Source organism: Lepisma saccharinum, chromosome 20 (genome assembly GCF_977018435.1).
Source record: "Lepisma saccharinum chromosome 20, izLepSacc3.1, whole genome shotgun sequence".
Taxonomy (NCBI): domain Eukaryota; kingdom Metazoa; phylum Arthropoda; class Insecta; order Zygentoma; family Lepismatidae; genus Lepisma; species Lepisma saccharinum.
In genome coordinates this window covers 30,485,213-30,501,920 of record NC_139248.1, presented here as the reverse complement: position 1 = coordinate 30,501,920, position 16,708 = coordinate 30,485,213, and the positions used below count along the sequence as shown (strand labels likewise).

The 16,708-nt window shown below is 38.2% G+C and overlaps 1 protein-coding gene across 3 annotated transcripts in view; it reads right to left on the bottom strand.

Annotated features, from left to right (window-relative positions):
* The window catches only part of LOC146003848 (advillin-like), a 143,306-nt gene that overhangs the window by 103,414 nt on the left and 23,184 nt on the right, over positions 1-16,708 (bottom strand). The window contains exon 1 of one of the 3 annotated variants that reach the window (XM_083142309.1): positions 11,884-11,941. The exons of 1 other annotated variant lie outside the window; for it this stretch is intronic. In XM_083142309.1, the coding sequence (XP_082998435.1) occupies position 11,884 (1 nt within the window). In that variant the 5' untranslated portion in view covers positions 11,885-11,941. Of the gene's footprint in view, positions 1-6,396; positions 6,495-11,883; positions 11,942-16,708 lie in introns of those variants that run through there. One more of the 3 variants, XM_083142308.1, reaches the window with a different exon arrangement.

Genomic DNA, 16,708 nt, shown 5'->3' with positions numbered 1-16,708 from the left:
TAAAACAAAATACTCGTTCGAAATCTATAATAGACTAAATTTGGAGCCGAATCTCCGCTGAAAGTTTCAAGTGCACAACCAGACTGTGTCAGGCTATGCATGCACATCCTTCTCACAAGAAACTGTGGATTTACAATAAAAACTCCAAAATTTTGCTTGACAGTTTGTTTTCAAACTTATTTTTATTATTTACGTATTTCAACAACTATGAAAAAATATATGATTTTTTTTTTAATATACGTACTTCTTTGCACTCATGTATTTTACATTTTCATTCTTATAACCAATCATAAATGATGTAAACGTAGGAACACTCAATATAATAATAAACGTACGATTCTAATGTTTATTTGTCAAAAACGTCCCACTAATGAGGCAGCCAAAAAATTTCCCCGAAACCCACTATTCGCAGAAAACCTATGGTGGGATTACAATAGACATTCATTTACGACTAAAGGGTACAATGAGAAAAAAGTTTGAGAAGCATTGGCTTAAATAATCGATTTGTAAATGTTGGAATTGCCTCCTTGAAAGTTAGTATCGAAACTGAAATACCGGTGAGTTTTTTATATCATGATGTAACATATGCTTAGCAAAGCCCAACTACGAGGGAAGAGGTTTCGCTCCCAAACTACCACCTTATTAGAACTAAGAAGGCGAGATAGGTTGTAATGAAAGAGGATCTACATGAGGTAGCATCTTCACCTGATAAGTCACTCACTCGATTTGTAACGGTGACCACTGAGATTAAATGTAGTAGTGTCAAGTAATCAGTCGAAACACTTAAGGAAGTGACGAGGCAGTATATCTTGGAAGATAACGTGACTATGCTATCATACCAGACAAAATCAGTCCTGAACATTAAAAAAGAAGAAGAAGCTTCTCAATGGAAAATATTGAAGTTTTCCTGTGTGAGTAATCGAGTATCGAGAGACTGCCTTTAACATTCATTATGAAAAAATATAAATATGCTGACCAAGGCAGTAATTTATTTTATTAAAAACATAAACTAAACGTAACGTTTCAACCTTCTAGCAAGGTCTTCATCAGACTCTGTATCAAGTACAAAAGTAACAAGATACCAAAAACAGGGCATTATATATACAAAACATTACTCCCTCCAGACTAATATGGGACATATCACATTATGGTATACCAGTGTGAGAAAGCTTCTGGTCCCATTGAAGTTGCAATCCCTAGTCGGAATCAAAATCAGCTAATACGTTCGAGCAGGCCCAGAGCCAGGATTTTATTTCGGGAGGGCTCATCCCCTATTAGCAGCCGACATCTAAAGGTGAAAGGAGGGGGCTAGACCCTGAAGAATAATTTCTTAGTATCTTTATTACAAATTATTATGCAAGATGTTTAATCCTGATAAGAAAGTAAATTTAATTACCACTATACACTATTTAAAATAGATATTTGTGGGATTTCAGGGAGCACTCTTAGCCCTCGCCATGGCTACGTGCCTGTGTTCGAGATATCAGTACATAAAACAACAAAGTGGTGAAGTCTTTCTTGTCCAGCAGTGTTGCCTACACGTCCTGAGTCTTCGGAGAACTGTCTAGAATTTATTGAAGATTATCATTCAAATTCCAAAATCAGTTAAATGACATTCCACAAAAAAGAATGGGTTCAAACAATCACAAGTGTTGTTACTTGCACACATTCACAACACATTGGGTTCTGAAGCAGGGGCGGATTAAAAGGAGAGTTGGAATTTTGACCGGTTTTTTTTTCGAAAAATCCCAACCCGGGTGGGTTTTTTTGGTTATTTTTTTTTTCAGAAAAACCGATAAAACCCAAGCAAAACTGGGTTTTATTGGGTTTTTTTCAGGTTATGTTTATAAATGTATATATTTTAAAAATGAAATACATTTTTCCCTGATAGTAATATATTGAAACATTCAATTTGTATTGTTTTAGTTCACTCAATCAAAAACTAATAACAAACTATGTTTTATTGATTCTGGTTTTCTCTTAACGTTTGCATGCTCGATATTCTTCCTTAAACCCTTAAATTCCCGGAACAAAATACTTACTACCTACAAGAAAATTCCAGTTATATAAGTGTCATGGGGTCCAATGGACCCCAGTCGTATTTTACGTCAGTATTTTGATCCGGGAATTTAAGGGTTAATATTTTCTGTTAGCATATTTAAGAATTGAAAATCAAGATCTCACACCTTGAAATGATTAAACTAAAAACATGCATAACCCGTGCCACGGCATACCATTGATGGTCCAGGTCTACCTACCAACTGGGCCTCCCCGATGGCGCAGTGGTAGCGTCGTCGCCTTGTAATCAAGGGGTCCCGGGTTCGATACCCGGTGGTTCGGATCCCACTTTAAGCTGTAGGTCCAGTCCAGATTAGCCTTACTGTGCATAAAGTGTACTTAAAACATCAAATCAGTCAATCAATCAAATCTACCTACCAACTGCTGGCCGCACTCCAACCTGATCTTACTCTGAGGTGGGAGATCATCCACCCAGTTACGGGGTGATATGTGGTCAGCACGATGAAACCCCAGGTAGGTTTTCATGACCGGGTTACGCTACTCATTCGTAGCCCCCAATTTAATTATGATGGTGGGTGTTCACCAGACTCATACACAGGCCAACATCTCAGGAGACTCAAACTTGCACACGTCCCATAGTCAGATCCCAAAGCATGACCACACAGCCTCAGTACAGGACAAATGATTAAATTATCTAAAATACTATGTTCTGAAAAATTTGACCAATAGTTTGATTCTACTCTTGCTAGATGGCGTAACAATTAATAGATCTATGATCAGTTCCCAGTGTTGTGCATTTGCAATACTATATTAATACTTGATAGCTGTGGTGGTTTAGTCAACCTCCGTGGTCGAGTGGTTAGCACAGCACGCTGCAATGCCAGGGATCCTGGGTTCGAATCCTGATTCAGATGTGGATGTTTCTGCCAATGATAATACAGACAAAATAGAGAAAATTGATGTATGTGGAAATTGAGAAAATAGAGAGGTATTACTTTTATTACAAATGTAAAAAGAACTAGACAGGTTGGCTGACTGCCATGCAGAAGACTCGGGTTCGGATCTTGGGGTGGGTGATCTAAGATCGGAATTTTTTCGGTCTTGTCCCTGCATAAAGTAGCTCTGGAACTCACCCAGACTCAAATCAAGTGGTCCTGGGGGGTAAAGGCAGCAGGAGTTTGGTTGTGATCACATCACCTCCCAAAATGGTCGAGATCAAGAATATGTCGGGCCCTACCCCCATATCTCCTGAATGTGCCTTCATGGCACTGTGCTATATGCATGGGGAACTTTACCTTTACCTACTATACAACATACGGTAGCTGCACACACACTTCAAAATCTGATTCAATACAGTTTGTTCATATCACAGTTGTTTTTAATTGTCTTGACCGTATCAAACCTCCAAAATATCTGGTTGCTATGAAACTAACAGTTCCATGGACAAATCATTAGTGGCCCCCATTTGGATCCCAACATATATATGCACTATATTGTTAAAAAAAATATTTGTCACGCCATAGCTTAAGAAATGCCCTAAAATATTTAGGTCTCTTTTCTTAATGTCCAAAAATGTAGTTTAGGCAGATATTTGAAGGTGGCATCAGAATTTGGAACTACCTTAGAATATGAAATATCATATTTCATCCACCATCTTGAAATGCTTTCAACAAATTCAAATGCAAAATAAAATCATTCCCTGGGTGTATCTGATTGTGACATGAATTTCAACTTAAAAAGTCTAAAAGATATCGTGGTCTCAAAATTGGTGGCTTTCCCCCACCCTTCCTAAACCACACACTATATTACAGAGTTTTTATTAAAAACTTCAAGCTCAAGTATGTCCTAACATAGCTAAGACTTGGTTTTCTTAATGTACGAAAATCTAACCTCAAATATTTGCATAACCTAAAGCTCTCGCAAGGCATGTTAAATTGTCCATCATCTTTAAACATTGTGACATATTTTTCTCAGCTGCTTCGTCGGAAAGACAGAAACAGAGAGAGAGAGAAGAGATAAATAAGTCCGTCCCAACCAGAGAAGGAAGGAAGCGGGGTCCGGAATCCTCCCTCTCTCGGGAAGGTAAGGGAAGGAGGGAAGGAAGGAGGAAGAAGAATGAAGAAAGAAGAAGAAGAAGGGTAACCGGGGAAGACCTCTCTTCCTTTCCGAGGAAGGGGGAGGTGTGGCCATCCTTGTCCCCCTTTGCGGTGACAAATACAATATGACAACAATCGTTTAAGTTATCTTGTAACTCTAAAAATTGCAACTCAAAAGCTTTAAATTTATGGCAAAAATGTATGTTTGCTATTTTACCACCACCCCTCTCCTAAACTATGAAATATAATTTTAAATGTTTTACTGCAAAATTGAAGACCGACGGATTATCTACAATGACTGAGTTTAGTTCCATTCATACCGCTCAATATGACAACATGACATAATATTACATATTAATCTTAGTGTTTTCAATTGAACGTAGGGGGTGCGGAAGAAATTAAAGGGGCGCGCAAACACCCCCTCGCGCCCCCCTGGCGCCTCCCCTGCCATGAAATCAATTAAAGAAGGAACTGTGGTTGTGGAATTTAAAGGTTGATGGGAAAAGTTAAATATTGGCCGGTAGGAAACTCATCTCTCGTTTTCGTGTACGTACATACATGTTCATTTCATTTGCGCGTTTCCTGTGTAAACCTTGTACGTACGTACAGTGGAATCCATGAGTATTACCATGCAAATTGTCCTTGACTATTTTCAATAGTTTTTTCGTACATCCTATGAGTTTTTAAGCGATTGATTTTTATGTATGTTGTCAACAGCTTGTTTTGAGTTTTCTTTTAATTCTTGAAGCTCTCATTAGGTCAAATAAAGTGCACGAATATGGTGATGGACAATTTGCACGGTAATACTCATGGATCCCACTGTACAACAGAAAAAAAACGTATAGGAACTAAAGTTGCTGAGTGACATCTGTCCATTTCAAAATTGTTTAATTGCTTTTTAGATATACCAGGATATATTTCACATTAAGTTCCGAAATTTGTTATTTGTAGGTTAAGAAATCACTTTCAGCCCACATTGCCTAGACTCATGAAAACAGCGGGTTTTGTCGTTGGTAAAACTTGTCTTGAAGACTTCCATTTCATAGAAATTGCAACATCGTATGGATCAGAAACACGATTCTCCTAACACAGTATAATGCTAAGCAATATCGTTAGATTATTCCATTTGGATACAATGAAATTCATAGTTCAAAAGAATGTTTTAACTAGCACATCCAGAAAGGAAAGACACAGAGGAAAGAGTTTATCCAAAAATGTGTATGGACCTCATAAGCTGGTACAGAAGAGATGAGATTCACAGACTATTAACAGATACAAAAAATGTTAGGTCACAGGCTACTAACAAAACACTATTCTGGTAACATTCCATCTCAACCCCCTTGAAAATTGGCATAGTTCATTTGAAGATGCAAAAAAAAACTTGTTGTTTTATTGTGAATAACAGAAATAATGTTCACTTTAGTTAGTGTTCTAACAGAATAACCACAGTAAAAACGGCGCTAGGTCGGAAATATTCAGTGTAAAATACAGGAAACACGTTATTTGTTCATATCCTATTTGTTTCATGGAATTCGGCAGGTTTCAAAACTCCAAAATTAGTTTCGTATCAGAGGTCAAACAACATATAAATCTTATGTAAGAGTTTTTCTTGAACGAGTTATATAAAAGTTAATAACAGTAGAATAACTATACATTTCTGTACACAAACTGCATGAAATGTAAAAATGCAATGAAAAACAGTTGTGCTGGATGTTCACTTGTTTCGAGTAGAAACGTTTCACCAATGAGATAATAATAATTAGAGTAAAATTGGTTTAATTTATTAATTATAATAAATATTAGTGTATATTAATAATCTTAACCATGATAAGAATAACTACTATCGTTGCTATTTCTACTATTCAAGTTTCATCAATGGCCTGACCCCCCCCCCTCCTTACAAAAATTTCTGGCGACGCCCATGGGATGGAATCACGACTTGGTAGCATCGCGGTCTCGTATCGACTTGTAATGTCTGTCTCGTGTTCCATCTTGTCTCGATATACAAGCATACTTGTTTTTTTCGAATTGGTGTTTTCAGTCCACTTTATGCACAGTAAGGATAATCGGGACTGGACCTAAAGTTTAAAGTTGGTTCCGAACCACTATGTGCCTCCATCGGGTATCGAACCCGGCACCCTTGACAAGCATACTTCTCGATCGTGCCTCAGTCTCGTCTTACTTATAGATTATTTTATACTGTACAGTACGCTCATTTTGATTAATTCGAAACAAATGAAGACCATTCTTAAAATGTACTATAAAATAGAAGGACACTTACAAATATGTGCCGAGATTGACATCCAACTTTCAACGCCTGTAGTCTGATAGAAGTGCACTCACACAAGGCGGCTAAATACCAATGATGTTAGTGTGCTTGAAATGAAACACTGGATTATGTTTTGATGTTAGTAAGGAAGATGAGATATCTTAATCTCATAAGCCTGCATTACTGTTTTATCGGAAGGACACATTCCACCCAAGCATAAACGGATATTGTAGGGCTTTTTATCTAAAGACGAATCAAGCACTGGCGATGATGATAAGGAGAATGACTAGGAGATTAAATGTGAATAATCATCTTTCGGATCTTGTGTGTTCTCATATTGTCAGTGGCGTACCTATTTGGGTACGGGAAAAATAATGTCCGGGGCCTACAACCAAGATTTTAAAATTGAACAATTTTTTAAGAGCCATCATGTACGAGATGAAAAATATTCTTTACATGTGATATGACATGTATTTTTGTGGAACGAAAAAATTCAAGTTATCAGAAATGACTCGGAACTAAAAACTAGCGCCGACTTCATTGGCGGAGTGGTTAGCACATCGCGCTACGACGTTAGGGGTCCCGGGTTCGAATCCCGGCCGGCATGAGTTTTCTTTGTAAGTGTCCCATCAGTTTCATCATATCACTTATCCTCGTCTTCGCGATTAGCCAAAAGTGGCAGAAAAGCGAAGTAAAATAAATCAAATCAATCACTCAATCAAACCAACTGAGGCAGAAGCTAAACGAATCAAAATTCTTCACTCCCGAATATAATGCTTTGCAGACACTTAAAATGACCATTTTCTGAACTGTTAATGCATTAGGTTCACTTCTTCCAGGGAGGGGTAGGCAAGGTATTTTTTTTCCAGTGGGCGGCAAACGAGGGACATTTTCCCCCATAATAATATTGTCCTCTCAAGGAACACTGCTTCAGTTTGAAGTTACTATGCTCCTGCAACGCCCTCGCAATAATTAACATACATGGCTGTGACTGAAATGAAATTATATATATGAATTATGTAATTTTTTGGATGACTTTCATTTTCATTTTCCAGGGAGCGTGATCCCTTTCCGGACGTCCATGATTAGGTTAGAACTTTTAGAATTTAAAGCTATTAGAATTTCAAACAATATATTCTTAGAGTCACTTCTCCTGAAAAAAATACACCCACAAAAGTCAAATTTGCCTCTTCATCTCTTCGTTCGAAAGGAGTGTAAGGGGAGACCCTCTGTGAAGATACTCAAATTTCAACATCACTGCATTTTGCAGACTATCGAGGCTCTGGCGTCTAGACCGACAGCCAGTTAGATCCTGTGTGGGGCTCGCGTTGTTGGCCATACATGATTGTGATTGTCCCTTCAACAATCTCATCACCATTCGCAGAAAAGCGAAGTAAAAGAAATCAATCATTCAATCTTCGAAACTACAGACGGAGCAAACCCTAGCTTTCAAGCTCTGGCTGATACGCTTCAACAATAGACATGGTCTTACTGTTGAGACCTTCCGAAGACAAACGGAGATTGAGGTTAAAAAAAATCCCTGTTTCCTTCCACAACACCACGCCAGTTGAAACACGAGCGATGAAAAATTTTCGCCTACAGAACTCCCGGAAGAATTTGGCTCCGCTTCGGCTCCAGTGGGCGAGTTTGCACTTCATTACACGTATTTGTCTTCCTTCGCGTTTTTCGCATCGCTCCGTCCAGTGAGCATCCATCCTTGTGGAGTGTGATTTCAGTAATTTCCGATAGTTTTAAATGCATCAATGCTTGTATTTTTGCATTTTTCATGTAACTTGTTATTCACTATGTAACTTCCCTGACGCGGTGTTTCCTTAAGAGATTTAAAGTAACTACATAACACAACTGTTAGGCCATAAATGACTTGAAATCCAAGTAAATGAGGCATATAATAGAAGCATCAAGAAGTATTTATTAAACAGATATTCTTTTTACTACACGATTCCGCATTTCTGAACTCGGATACACATTACAGTGGAGATCATTCAATCGATATGAAGAGATGGTATCTAGACGAGACGAGAATGGGAAGCCCGTCTAATTGTCATTCTCTGTAGTCGCAAGTGAATTATATAATCTTGATATTTAAACTCGTTCTCGTCTCGACCTCGGAGCAAGTATCCATCACGTCTCAAGTCTCGAAATGATAGGCACGAAAATGCATAAAATACTTATTAAAATATACGTTTTTTTTCATATTAAACAGCACATTACAATGTATTTAGATTTAATCAAGTAGATCCACCCCATTAGTATCTCTGAATAGACCGGAAACTATTATTGGTTTACGTGGTCTGTTAGGAAAGTAATGAGACTGGCAACACTGTGCACTAACCGGCAACGCTCCTGCCTCCACCTTCACATGGCAGGTAGGTGAACGCTTGCCGTTGCCGTTGACTCGGTACAAGTTTCAACTTGCTACACGATTGTTGAGAGCGTCTGACGTGAAGTTGTGTTTGTGAGGTGCGTTACGAAAATGGACTGGCAAAAGTTTGAACAACGTTGTGATATCAAATTTTGTGTCAAGCTTGCCGAATCCGCTACTGTGACATATGAAAAGTTACAAAGGGCTTATGGAGAACATGCACTATCTAGGGCACAAGTCCTTTTTAGAAGGCCGAGAAAAGTGGAAGACGAACCTCGTGCGAGAAGACCTTCAACCTCAAAAACGGATGACAATGTGGAAAGAGTGAGGTCAGATCGTCGATTGACGGTGAGAATTATCAGTAGTGAGTTAAATTTGAACGTGTGTACCAAATGAAGTCCTTGCAAGGCTCAGGAAAAGAGTTGCACGTGTGCGACCAGACATTGCACGCACTTGGATGCTGCACCAGGACAATGCAGCATGTCACACGGCAGTCTCCATCAATGATTTTTTGGCAAATAAAAAAGCATTCCTGTGGTTCCTCAGCCCCCTTATTCGCCGGATCTCAGTCCCTGTGACTTTTTATAATTCCCCTTGCTCAAAAACCACTTGAAAGGACGCCATTTTGATACTTTGGATAATATCCCGAAGAGCGTAAGCGACGAGCTAAAAGGTATTCCAGCAGAAGCCTTCCACCACTGCTACGAACAATGGAAACATCGCCTCCATCGCTGTGTAGCTGCCCAAGGGAACTATTTTGAAGGGGATAACCTTGATTTGTAAAAATAATAAAATTCATCGTTTTCAGAAAATCAGTCTCATTACTTTCCTAACAGACCACGTATTGCTAGTCAATACCGTCGTTGGATTTGAGGTTTGAGGAGAATTCTGAAAGGTTTTTTTCGACCGATTTGAAAACCGCTTAGAAATAACTGTTGGGGCATTTTAATCCTAACAAAATTGGTTCAGAGTCATAAAAAAAAATATTTTTAAAAACTAGAGATTTGACAACCTGATGATTAAACGTCGCCATTGCAAGAAACGATCAAGAGAATCGATTCTGGATGCGTTTCTTACTTTGATTTAAAAAACTAGATTTTCACATATGAACGCTAGAAAAGAAATAAGTGACACAGTAAAACTATTTAGTAGCTTTGTGTCAAACTTTCACTTACTTCCACATTAATTTATCGAAGTCTCAAACGAAACAACATTCTCGGAATATAAGTATCGGTTTCATCTTCGACTCGTCTTATTTTTAAACGGTTATTTAGGCCGAATCTTGTGTAGCTATATCGGCACGAAAGACTTGCTATATATCTCCTTTGCCAATAGGTACCACACAACAAGGACTTCCCATACAGCACAAATCTCCCAGGGATATCCCTTGGATATCCACAATGTCCAGATCAGATCCATGGATCTGATCTGGACATCTGGATCCATTTCTGGATATCCATTGGACGTCTAGAGGATATCCAGAACTGGACATCTAAAACTCGACAAATTATTGATATCTAATACACAGCCTAAACGCGTGTAGAACTGGTTGTAAGAAACATTGTCCAATTCCGAATATCAAATACGTCGCCAGATCTCTTCCAAAACTGAATATCCAAAACACATTCAACTGGATATCCAAAACATATCCAGATCTTGTCCAAAACTGGATATCCAAAATACATACAATTCTGGATATTTAATACATGTCTACAACTAATCCAGAACTTGTTATCCAATAATTAACATAAATAGGATATGTTTCGAATATTAGAAAATGGTAGGGGTGTGCGAGATCCCGAAAAGTCTTGACCGGGAGAGGGGGAAAAAAATTCCGTCCCGATCCAGACTTCGGGAAATGAATTCCCGATTTTTTGGGATCCCGAGCAGTCGGAAAAAACAGAATTGTCATTTTTAAAAGTCGTTAATTCTCGACGTTTTCTACATTGTAAATGTCTGGAACTTATCGAAAATTGTTCGTTTTTGTACCAGAAATGCGAAAACAATCACTTAAAGTGAAAATGACGTAGAATTCGAGATTTCCAGAGCTTCGAGAAACTTTCAACATTTCCCGGCCCGAAAATTTCCCGACTTTGCCTTGACTCATCTCACTCAAAAGGTCGCTAGGTGCCGTGGCTTGCCGCGAGTTAATAGCTTCCTGGAGATGAGGGCCTTGCTCGAAAAGGTTTATTATCCGGTAAAAAAAAACTGAGCAGAGTGGAATCAGTGATCGGTTAGTTTGTATGAATTTTCCAGCCTGATCATTACCAGTGCGTAGTTACAAATCGGTTAGTTCATTGAACTATCCAACTTGACTAGTGCCTATTTTAAGGTGGAGCAAGAAAATTGACAACAAACATTGGTGGTTAACTGTTACATGCATCCTTTCATATCGAAATAATATCCAGATGAGATCCAAAATTAGTCCAAAAATTGTACTTTTCGTGTCCATACAATATCCAAAGTACGTACAAAAAATTCTACATCAAAGTATAATGTCCAGATTGCGTCCCACTTGATGTCCAAAAGTGATCCGGAAATGTCCAAAACATATCCATTTCTGGATATCCTTTGGATATCACGTATGCGGACAAATGGATATCCAGGAGATATCCAATGGATGCCTTTTGGATATTCCTGGATATCTATTGGATATCCAGAACTTGCGACACAAATATTCAAAAGATATCCAATGGATATCCTTTGGACATTTGTGTGCTGTGTGGGTTGTCACTTGTACCGTATAGTTTTAGACACACTATTGTGCACTAACACAGAATATTGATATTTATATATGTTCCAATACACATTATATTACATTAAAATAATACAGGGCATAAAACAAATTGTAGAATACAGGACGTCTGACACCCCTATACATCGGTCAACTTTTTATACGAGATAGCACAGTGCAGTGTTTTGTTTTGCTACAATATCATATAAGCTACACAATTCGCCAACCGATTGTACCTAGTTCAAATGCATACTATTCCAAAATAAACCAAAATGAAATGTAAGTACGATTAGAACTAGAAAGACATATGTAAGGCATGCATTGTCAAGTACCAGTATGGTATCTTACATTCTAATAAACACAAATTTCTTTCAGTACTCACTTATCGACGCCTCGACTGAAAAGAGTTGTAATGAACACTGCGTCGATTAACTTGAACCGATATCTAACTAATATCGCGCTCTTATCTTCAACTGTCACGTAACCAAGCACAACACAATCGACAGAATTTGTGCACACTTCAGATAAGCCATTCCACGTCGATGAACGCCATGCCATGCAAATTCTGCGGAAAACGTGCAAGGGCAGAGAAAAGGAGATTTGGCTACGTGACTTTCGGATATTCTCGGGAAATGCTTTTCTGAAAGCGAGCAGCCTGTGGTTCGCGCCTTTAAGAATCAGCGAAGCATCAATTGCATTCGAGTTTAAGCCATCCCTCCAGGAAACGTACAAAAAATGCTGACTTTCCCCTGCTTGAAAGTGAAGTTGGGGACTTGATCTAAGCAAGTGCACGTAATGGTTTCTACAGAAGACTTTGTTTCCGCAATCTCGTCTGGCGATTTCTACACTTCGGAAAGGAAGAGAGTAAAAACTTGTGTTTCATTATCACTCTTTGATTCCTACGTAAATTAATATGATGGGAAATCCCAATTTGGGCTCCTTTATGTACAAAGGAAGACGTTACCTCAAAGACAAATACGCCAACAAAATTTTACTAGAGCAAATTCAGTAGACAATAAAGAAAATAAATAAATGTAGGTGTGTTCGAGTTTTCAGTGATCAGAGTGGACATATGCGTATGACCCTTCTTCACGATTGAAAAGCATTCTGACGAAAATAAAAATTCAGCGTTTATATTAATTAAGTGAATGGTTTTTCAGCGAACAACTTCCCCCACAATTCATTACTTGAAATCACGTCCGCCGCCATATTTCCGGCAAACGGATCGGATCCTACATTGAACATGCCGGGCAAGCCCTGTAAGTATGGCCTTTGCCGAAGTGATTCAAGGTATGGTTATCATGATGAATATGTACGTATAAGATATTGCAAATTTTCTCGCTTCTCATGCTCTTTCCGTTCGGCAGACTTCATGCGTATTCAACTGTTTCTTCCGAAAGTGCACATTGTGATGGCGTCAAGTTGAATATCATCCATTAAACTTGAATGTCTTTCTACTGCATGAGAACAAATCTGAAAGTTACAAATACAATTAGCTACATTTCAGCGTGGGTTTTGTTTGGGATAGTTTACTTCAAGACAAGTTTATTGGAACTGTAGACGTTGAACTTATTGTTTCTTGGTGATAATGTAATCCATGAAAACTGATACAAAAGTCTGGGTTACACTGTTGCAGTCTTCATATATAAAAATGTCACAATCGAGCACACGAAATCACGAACAGAAATGTTCATTTGTTGATACTATGTACAGAGTGATCACAAAGTCCCATTACCCCCTATGTATTACATAGATGTTAGTGAGCACAAAGTCCCATTACCCCCTATGTATTATATAGATGTTAATGAATTGTTGTTTCTTATTGTTGCAGGATCTACATCTAAATCATGGCTGATGATGATGATCATGATGATCGCCATCGTACATGGCGGAGAATCATACTCCGTTATGAAAACGATGGTGTACACACAGACACTCTGGACTAAATCATAACGAATAGTCACACTACCTCCGAGTTGTCCTCTGCCATGATCTCACATTAATACAATGCGACCATCTATGACGATGTGGACACGCGATAGGGGGTAATGGGACTTTGTGATCACTCTGTAGAATAGGGTGCCCGATTCTATTACTCTTATAACCCTCTGGCCACAAATGTACTAAATGTGCTGGTAACATTGCAACTGATGTCATTCCTGGATTTGATTGGCTGTTATGCTCAGAGCCGCCAGGAGGAAACGACACGTTTTGTCTTGAGGCATCGGTCACGGGGGAAAGAGCAGTGTAGCTCTGACTAACAACGTGTATGGTAAGTGTGGCGATATGATGGGGAATTTACGTAGATTGTGGTTCCTTTAAATTCTATAGTTTATTTGAACATTTATTTGTCCTATATTAGGTTTTTGTTATTCTAATGAAATTAATATTAGTTTGGGTATTGAGGAACCTATTCTTAGAATTCTCGGTCGTATGGCCGCATTCACTATACACGCATTGACCCCTAATTATTTTTCAATTTAAGTTTCATATCATACAGTTGTCTGATTAAGGATATATAAAGAAAGGGAATGTATTTACTTGTTGATTGTTACCATTCTATAAAAGTACTCTTGCACTGTTAATATAAAAAGGAAAAGATCTAAGTTTCTGGTTTTGAATTCGTAACTAATTTCCTAGAATAATGGACTCTGGTAACAGCTTGCTTTCACGGTAACTCTGTATGATAGATCCTGCTTTATGCAGTTGAGGTTGAGTGTGTCGAATATGAGTAAATGGGCCTTTTTTTACAGCTTAGTTACACTCTATGATGTTAGTTGCATTCCTCGTCCATAAGCATTGAATTCAGTTATAATTTCTTACGAAAGGTCCTGTTTACATCTCTTGTGTTGGCATTACGTGTGTGTTTCGATGCAGCATGTATTCAGGAGTTCAACCAATTAGGTAGAGTTTGCAGAGTGGCTGAATCTGTATTCCGCTTGAAGTTAATTATACTCTGTCCTCGGAATCCGTGGAGCAAGGCGGCTCATAGAGGCAGAGAAGGAGAGGAAATCGAGCGTGCAGAGCGAAGAGAGAACACACTGCTGCGAGGGCTGGTAACTGCAGTCGCTTTCCCCCTCCACACGATTCCGTTCCCTCTCACGTTTCATTGGTGGAGTCGTCTCGCATCACTAATTGCGCAGAGACTTGTTTTCGTTCGCTTGCTCCAGAGATGCCCGGTTCTAAGTTATAGATGCGACTTTGTGACTTACCATTTACCCGCAGAGGAACCGGTTATTTGCGAAGAAGGAACCACGTGACCTGCTTATGCTGCTGCAAGCTGTAAGTTGCTTCTCCCAACGCACGATTGCGTCCGCTAGTAGGAATAGTAAGGCAAGTTTCGCGTTCAATTTGCACCAAACAAAAGACGATCGATTTCAGACTTCCCACCCGTCTATCCCATCTATGCTCGTTGAGTTTTACATCTGCATAATAATAATAATGATTTTCTTTATTAAGCGGGCGAAGTTCAGCCAAGGGCTGCTCTGCCACCTAACCCAAGGCTACGCTGTTGTTTTACTATACGTTGATAAGATCATGCCATCACATCATGTGCCCAAAGAACACAAAATTTAGTTTCTTAGTGACAGGCCAGAGGTAGCTAAGAGGATTGATCTGATAGCAGGGTGGATAAAAATTACGATTTTTATTCAAAAAATCACTTTTGTTGATTTTTTATTTAGATCGATTTTTTTTAATATAAAACATGCTTAAAATTGCTTGCATGGGTTTTGGCACCATGCACATAGATATATATTTTTTATAGAAAGGCTTTTATAGTAAATAGCCCTGTAAAATATTTGAACAGTTTGATTAAAGCAAATAAAAAAATATACGTAAACATACATTTTTCTGTTTCTGATGCTGTAACTACTATGAAAATGTTTGTTGACTTTGTTAATGAAACTAATAATAATTTCAGTAACTTTTCTTCCAGTGAAACTAAAACATTCTGGATGTACTCTATAATTGTAACTTTAAAATATTAACTTCAACGTTTTTATAGCCTGAATTTTGGAGATGTTTTTTAATGATAGTTCGAAAAAGATTAGCTGCCATGTTTATTTACAGTTTAATGATATTGACACTATTTATGGTTTAACATGATTAGTATTTTGTATATTTTTCCGCACAAAATGTTTGCTATTTTTGCCCATGAAATTATTGAATTTTAAATCAAGAGAAATCCTGTGTTTACATTTCTCTTCGTATAAGCTTCACATCATCGGTACATCTATTTTTTTCCCTTTATTTTCCTATCTTAGAACCTAAAAATCACCATTACGAGAGTAATGTACTTTCACCAAAAGTGTTTCTGATATCTACAAAATCCTTATGTACATTATTCTATAAATTATTTATGTAGTGATTTTTTCAAAAAAATCACATGATTCAATTCCTGATTTAAATCAATCCAACCTGTCTGGTAGGCTAATCAATTTCGGTACGTGAGGATGGAATTGGTGCAACCTATCTCCAAGGTAACATTTTAAGTTCGTTGTATGCAATGACATACTGACAGCAAAGTTAATGTATCAGTGGAATGTGAAACGACAGAACAACAGTGACGCGATATGCAGATACCTAAACACCCGAATAGGAGCAAGCTCTATATTCAGTCTTGGAAATCTCTGGAGCTAGCAAACGAAAACAAGTCTGTGCACAAGTGGTAACTGCAGAGAGGGGAAGTGAGTGCAGCTACCAGCCCTTTGCACTGCTTTGCTCCGCCACTCAATCTCTCCCCTTCTCTTCCGTTATGCGTGGCCTTGATCCACATATTCCAGGGGCAGAGAATAGGTAAGAATGTTTACCACACACAATGGAAAGCGATTGTGGAAGTCAATGTAGCGCCATCAGATGGTTGGACGGCAACTTTGTCACAAAACCATGGAGAAGTAATAGAACTTTGAGATTACTTTGGAGCCGACACGAAACTGAAAGTGAATTACTAAATTTCATCCAATTACAATCGTATATTATTTCTATTACATTTTGTGTTTATACTGTAAATTATTCAACAAAAAAATTCATATTGCTCATTTGTAAACATAGTGCAATAGTTTTAATTTCATGGTACAGTGGGATGCACAAGTATTGCTTGGCAAATTTTCTCTCTTGCATTGTACATGATATTTATTAAGGAATGAAGTTTAACGGCTGTGGGTGCAAAGATTGTCAGTAGCTTGTTTGGCATTTTGTTTCAATTC